Genomic DNA, 7,500 nt, shown 5'->3' on the forward strand with positions numbered 1-7,500 from the left:
GCGAAACTTGAATAACAGCGAAACTTAAATAACTGCATAACTTGAAAAAACGCGAAACTTAAATAACCGCTAAACTTAAATAACCGCGAAACTTGAATAACAGCGAAACTTAAATAACTCCATAACTTGAAAAAACGCGAAACTTAAATAACCGCGAAACTTAAATAACCTCAAAACTTGAATAACCGCCAAACTTGAATTACCACGAAACCTGAAAACCGCGAAACTTGAATAAACGCAAAACTTGAATAACCGCGAAACTTGAATAACCGCGAATCTTGAAACTGCGCATAATGTGAGATAGCTCTAATATTTTCCCATTTTCTCTCTCTTTATTGATATTACTCATTATTATTTTTATCTTTGATGTTAATATTCGTTTTACTATAATGCTGTATGTACCCTTATGTGTGTATGTTTAAGTATATACATACATACACACACACACGCACATCGATGTATACCCTTGTATGTATGTGTATATGTTGTTTTTTTTCTCTCCCTCTTTCCCTCTCTCTCTCTCTCTCTCTCTCTCTCTCTCTCTCTCTCTCTCTCTCTCTCTCTCTCTCTCTCTCTCTCTCTCTCTCTCTCTCTCTCTCTTTCCAGATCACCCTTTCCTCCCCTTCCCTTCCCTCCCCTTCCTCTCCCTTCCCTTCCTCCTCCCCTTCCCTCCACCCCCCCTCCTCCTCTTCCTCCTCCTACCCTCTCAATCACCCTCCCTTCCCCTTCCTCCTTTCCTTCCCTTCCCCACCCCTCCCGCGCCCCTTCCCTCCCGCCCATTCCCTCCTCCCCTCTTCCCCCTCCCACCCCTGCCTCCTCCTCCTCCCCCAACCCCCCATTTCCCTTCTCCCCACTCCCCCCTACCCCCTCCTTTCACCTGACCCCTCCCTCCCCCACAAGCTCCGCCTCCTCCTCCTCCCCTTCCTCTTCCCATCCTCCTCCTCCTCCTCCTCCTTCTTCCTTCATTTACTCCCCCCCTCTTCTTCTTCCTCCCCCATCCTCCTCCTCATCCTCCCAACCACCTCCTCACCCCTCCACCTCCTTACAACCTTCTCCTCCTCTTCCCGTCCCCATTCCGACCCCTTCCCCCCAGCCGCCCCGCTCCCCCGCGACTCCCCAGCCTCCCCCCGGCCCTCTCACTCCCCTTGGCCTTGTTCCAGCCGCCATGGGGAGAAGCAGCTCTACCCCGGGGCTTGTGGAGTCATCTGGGCGCGTCCCCCTTGAAGAAATGTGGTTACCCCCAATTTTTAAGCCCCCCCAGCACCCCCCCTGCACCCCAGCCTTCACCCCCAGCACCAGCCCGAGGTAAGATGGGCAGGGAAGGGATGGGGAGATAGGGAAGGGTTGGGAAGGGAAGGGAAGGGAGGGGGAGGACTGGGAAGGGTTGGGAAGGGAAGGGAAGGGAAGGGTTGGGATGGGAAGGGAAGGGAAGGGAAGGGAGGGGGAGGACTGGGAAGGGTTGGGATGGGAAGGGAAGGGAAGGAAGAGAGAGAGAGAGAGAGAGAGAGAGAGAGAGAGACGTTGCATTGTCTTTTTAATTAGATTTTTCTGAACTGCGTCTCTCTCTCTCTCTCTCTCTCTCTCTCTCTCTCTCTCTCTCTCTCTCTCTCTCTCTCTCTCTCTCTGTGCATTGTTGGTGGGTGGTAAGATAGTGGCGCCCGCATGAGAGAGAGAGAGAGAGAGAGAGAGAGAGAGAGAGTTGCCTAATGAACCCCTTTTCCCTCTTTATATATTATCTCCATTTTTTTTTCTTTTTCTGATAATCCGTTTTCTTTGTTCACGGGGGCGGTGGCTGAGTGGTTAGCGAGTGGACCCTGGATCGAGCCCCCTCCCAATTACCTCTCCCCCATTCTACCTTAATTAGTCACCCTATATAAAAGAGGTTATTTCTTTGTTCACTCTTCTTCGTTCGCTTTAATGTTCTTCAAGTCTAACACGTTTTCTTTGAACAGAACTCCAAATCCCTTATGCGAGAGTTAACCAGCATCTTCACTCTTTCATCCCTATACTGTCCAAATCCCTTATGCGAGAGTTAACCAGCATCTTCACTCTTTCATCCCTATACTGTCCAAATCCCTTATGCGAGAGTTAACCAGCATCTTCACTCTTTCATCCCTATACTGTCCAAATCCCTTATGCGAGAGTTAACCAGCATCTTCACTCTTTCATCCCTATACTGTCCAAATCCCTTATGCAAGAGTTAACCAGCATCTTCACTCTTTCATCCCTATACTGTCCAAATCCCTTATGAAAGATTTAACAAGCATATTCACTCTTTCATCCCTATAATGTCCAAATCCCTTATGCTAGAGTTAACCAGCATCTTCACTCTTTCATCCCTGTGCTGTCCAAATCCCTTATGCAAGAGTTAACCAGCATCTTCACTCTTTCATCCCTATACTGTCCAAATCCCTTATGCAAGAGTTAACCAGCATCTTCACTCTTTCATCCCTATACTGTCCAAATCCCTTATGCGAGAGTTAACCAGCAGCTTCACTCTTTCATCCCTATACTGTCCAAATCCCTTATGCAAGAGTTAACCAGCATCTTCACTCTTTCATCCCTATACTGTCCAAATCCCTGATGCAAGAGTTAACCAGCATCTTCACTCTTTCATCCCTATACTGTCCAAATCCCTTATGCGAGAGTTAACCAGCAGCTTCACTCTTTCATCCCTATACTGTCCAAACCCCTTATGCAAGAGTTAACCAGCATCTTCACTCTTTCATCCCTATACTGTCCAAATCCCTGATGCAAGAGTTAACCAGCATCTTCACTCTTTCATCCCTATACTGTCCAAATCCCTGATGCAAGAGTTAACCAGCATCTTCACTCTTTCATCCCTATACTGTCCAAATCCCTTATGCAAGAGTTAACCAGCATCTTCACTCTTTCATCCCTATACTGTCCAAATCCCTTATGCAAGAGTTAACCAGCATCTTCACTCTTTCATCCCTATACTGTCCAAATCCCTGATGCAAGAGTTAACCAGCATCTTCACTCTTTCATCCCTATACTGTCCAAATCCCTTATGCGAGAGTTAACCAGCATCTTCACTCTTTCATCCCTATACTGTCCAAAGCCCTGATGCAAGAGTTAACCAGCATCTTCACTCTTTCATCCCTATACTGTCCAAATCCCTTATGCAAGAGTTAACCAGCATCTTCACTCTTTCATCCCTATACTGTCCAAATCCCTTATGCTAGAGTTAACCAGCATCTTCACTCTTTCATCCCTATACTGTCCAAATCCCTTATGCGAAAGTTAACTAGCATCTCCACTCTTTCATCCCTATACTGTCCAAATCCCTTATGAGAGAGTTAACCAGCATCTTCACTCTTTCATCCCTATACTGTCCAAATCCCTTATGCGAGAGTTAACCAGCATCTTCACTTTCTCATCCCTATACTGTCCAAATCCCTTATGCGAGAGTTAACCAGCATCTTCACTCTTTCATCCCTATACTGTCCAAATCCCTTATGCAAGAGTTAACCAGCATCTTCACTCTTTCATCCCTATACTGTCCAAATCCCTTATGCAAGAGTTAACCAGCATCTTCACTCTTTCACCCCTATACTGTCCAAATCCCTTATGCGAGAGTTAACCAGCATCTTCACTCTTTCATCCCTATACTGTCCAAATCCCTTATGCGAGAGTTAACCAGCATCTTCACTCTTTCATCCCTATACTGTCCAAATCCCTTATGCAAGAGTTAACCAGCAGCTTCACTCTTTCATCCCTATACTGTCCAAATCCCTGATGCAAGAGTTAACCAGCATCTTCACTCTTTGATCCCTATACTGTCCAAATCCCTGATGCAAGAGTTAACCAGCAGCTTCACTCTTTCTTCCCATTCTCCCTCTCGTTCTACCCTACTCTAAACTCCCTATATCCCTCCCATTTCCCTTATTACCACCCAATTTCATTCCCATTCTCTCCCATGCCTTCCGTCCAAACCCATTTTCTTTGTACAAACTCCCATATTCTTTCATTTTAACCCGTTTTCTTTCGCCCTAACCTTCTCTAGCGCAAAATTTCCTTCCCATTCTCTCCCATGCCCTCCGTCCAAACCCATTTTCTTTGTACAAACTCCCATTTTCTCTCATTTTATCCGTTTTCTTCAATGCTAACTCGTTTTCCTTGTTCAGACTCCCGTTTTCTCTCGTCCTAACCTTCTGTAACTCCCTATTTCCTTCCCATTCTCTCCCATGCCTTCCGTCCAAACCCATTTTCTTTGTTTAAACTCCCATTTTCTCTCATTTTAACCCGTTTTCTTTCGCCCTAACCTTCTCTAACTTCCCATTTCCTTCCCATTCTCTCCCCTTCCTGACGTTCAAACCCGTTTTCTTTGTTAAAACTCCCATTTTCTCTCATTTTAACCCGTTTTCTTTGTACAAACTCCCATATTCTCTCATTTTAACCCGTTTTCTTTGTACAAACTCCCATTTTCTCTCATTTTAACCCGTTTTCTTTGTACAAACTCCCATATTCTCTCATTTTAACCCGTTTTCTTTGTACAAACTCCCATATTCTCTCATTTTAACCCGTTTTCTTTGTACAAACTCCCATATTCTCTCATTTTAACCCGTTTTCTTTGTACAAACTCCCATTTTCTCTCATTACAACCCGTTTTCTTTCGTCCTAACCTTCTCCAACTCACCAATTCATTCCCAGACTCACCCATACTCACCCAGACTCACCCAGACTCACCCAGACTCACCCAGACTCATCCATACTCACCCAGACTCACCCAGACTCACCCAGACTCACCCATACTCACCCAGACTCACCCAAACTCACCCATACTCACCCAGACTCATCCATACTCACCCAGACTCACCCAAACTCACCCAGACTCACCCAAACTCACCCATACTCACCCAGACTCACCCAGACTCACCCAAACTCACCCAAACTCACCCAGACTCACCCAAACTCACCCAAACTCACCCAGACTCACCCAGACTCATCCATACCCAACTATGCTCACCCAAACTCACCCAGATTCACCCAGACTCACCCAGACTCACCCAGACTCACTCAGACTCACCCATACTCACCCAGACTCACCCAAACTCACCCAAACTCACCCAGACTCACCCAGACTCATCCATACCCAACTATACTCACCCAAACTCACCCAGATTCACCCATACTCACCCATACTCACCCATCTTCCCCAGGACTCAGGCGCACCGCTCACAAACCTTGGAATCCGAGCGCCTCACCATGGAGTCAGGACTGAGCGACGCTTCCTCCCGGCAGTCAACCGATGAAGATGTCAACAAACCAACTCCACCATTGCAACCCCCTCTCCACCACCCCCTCTACCACCCCCAACCACCCTCCCAGCCACCCCCCACTCAGCCACCCTTGCCCCCCTCCTCCTCCTCCTCCTCGCAGCCCATTGGTGAGTTTGGTTGCAAATAATAATAATAATAATAATAATAATAATAATAATAATAATAATAATAATAATGAAAATTGTTGTTGTTGTTGTTGTTGTGTGTGTGTGTGTGTGTGTGTGTGTGTGTGTGTGTTTGTTTGTTTGTTAGTGTTATTCTATCGGCATTTTTTTTTTTTTTTAGATATTTCTTTTTATTATTTTTATTATTATTATTATTTTTATTTCTCGCTCTTGTTCTTGTTCTCTCTCTCTCTCTCTCTCTCTCTCTCTCTCTCTCTCTCTCTCTCTCTCTCTCTCTCTCTCTCTCTCTCTCTCTCTCTCTCTCTCTCTCTCTCTCTCTTTCGACATTTATTGTTTTTATTTTTATCAAAACACGAAATTAAAATTGAACCGACAAACGAACACACAAACCCTTTTAAGAGATCCTCCTCCTCCTCCTCCTCCTCCTCCTCCTCTTCCTCCTCCTCCTCCTCTTCTTCTCCCTATTCTTTCCTCCTTTTTCTTCTTCTTCCTAACACAATCTTCTTTCCCTCCTCCTCCTCCTCCTCCTCCTCCTCCTCTTCTCCTATTTTTAACGCTTCCTTTTTCTTCTTCTTCCTAACACAATCTTCCTTTCTTCCTCTTCCTCCTCCTCTTCCTCCTCCTCCTCCTGGGACCCATTCTCTTCATCATATATATCAATGACCTAGAATCAGGACTGAAATCCACAATATCGAAATTTGCTGATGACACTAAGGTGGGGGGAAAGGCCCTCACAAAGACCGACTGCGAAATCATTCAGAAAGACCTCAATCACATTATCGAATGGTCGGAAAAATGGCAAATGTCTTTTAATGTTGACAAATGCAAAGAGTCACCATTGGGTCCAGAAATAGTAACCACACATACATCATGAATGGGAGACCTCTGCAAGCGATACAGGAGGAAAAGGATCTTGGGGTCACTATCAGCAGTGACCTGAAACACGCGAATCACTGTAAAAAAGCATACAACAAGGCCAACATTATGCTCGGGTTCATAGCGAGGAACTTCGAGTGTAAAACGCCAGACGTGATGCTATCCTTGTATAATTCCATGGTAAGACCGCACCTCGAGTATGCAGTGCAGTTCTGGTCTCGTAATTACAGAAAGGACATTACTTTACTGGAAAGGATTCAACGACGCGCCACAAAGATGATTCCAACCTTCAGGGCTCAACCGTACGAGGAACGACTCAAGCGATTCAATCTCTTTACATTGAAGAAAAGACGCCTACGAGGGGATATGATTCAAGTCTTCAAGTATCTGAAAAACTTCAATAACGTCGATTACACCAAATTCTTTGAACTGCAAACCAACTCAAGAACTAGAAATAACGGTTCACCCATTCAGTCGAGTCGATGTAACACAGACATCGGAAGGAGTTTCTTTTCAAACCGAGTCATCCGCCACTGGAACAATCTTCCCTCAAGTAGTAAATGCGAATACCATCAACTCCTTCAAATATAGAATCGACCGTCACTTCGCTGCGTCGGGAGTAAACTGAATAACGAGGGGCTTCCATCTGCTCCTCAATATCGAGGTGCTTTCATCTGCTCACCAAGCCCCAAGTGGCGGTCGAGCAGATTAAATCACCCAAGCGGGCGGCCTCGTAATGAGCCAATACGCTTTCTGTTGCCTGCATTTCCATGTTTCCATGTTTCCTCCTCCTTCTCCTCCTCCTCCTCCTCCTCCTCTTCTCCCTATTTTTAGCTCTTCCCTTTTCTTCTTTTTCCTAACACAATATTCCTTCCTTCCTTCCTCCTCCTCCTCCTCTTCCTCCTCCTCCTCCTCCTCCTCCTCCTCCTCCTCTTCTCCCTAATTTTTCCTCTTCCTTTTTCTTATTTTTCCAAACACAATCTTCCTTCCTCCCTCCTCCTCCTCCTCCTCTTCCTCCTCCTCCTCCTCCTCCTCCTCCTCCTCCTCCTCTTACTAACCCCCCTCCCCCTACCCCCCTAGGGACCACCACCACCAGCACAACCTCGATAGACACGGCTTGGGAGAGAGAGAAAGAGAGAGAGAGGGAGAGAGAGGGAGGGGGAGGGGGAGATCGCTTTCCTCCCCCCCCTCCACCC

At 46.2% G+C, this 7,500-nt stretch overlaps 1 protein-coding gene across 2 annotated transcripts in view; it reads left to right on the forward strand.

Moving 5' to 3' along the window:
* The window catches only part of LOC126988591 (cyclic nucleotide-gated channel rod photoreceptor subunit alpha-like), a 23,575-nt gene that overhangs the window by 14,253 nt on the left and 1,822 nt on the right, over positions 1-7,500 (forward strand). Inside the window, exons 7-9 of one of the 2 annotated variants that reach the window (XM_050846932.1) lie at positions 1,161-1,305; positions 5,184-5,410; positions 7,385-7,500. The exon at positions 7,385-7,500 is cut by the window's right edge and continues 111 nt beyond it. In XM_050846932.1, the coding sequence (XP_050702889.1) occupies positions 1,161-1,305; positions 5,184-5,410; positions 7,385-7,500 (488 nt within the window). The remainder of the gene's footprint in view (positions 1-1,160; positions 1,306-5,183; positions 5,411-7,384) is intronic. The other variant, XM_050846933.1, reaches the window with a different exon arrangement.

Source organism: Eriocheir sinensis, chromosome 69, assembly GCF_024679095.1.
Source record: "Eriocheir sinensis breed Jianghai 21 chromosome 69, ASM2467909v1, whole genome shotgun sequence".
Taxonomy (NCBI): Eukaryota; Metazoa; Arthropoda; class Malacostraca; order Decapoda; family Varunidae; genus Eriocheir; species Eriocheir sinensis.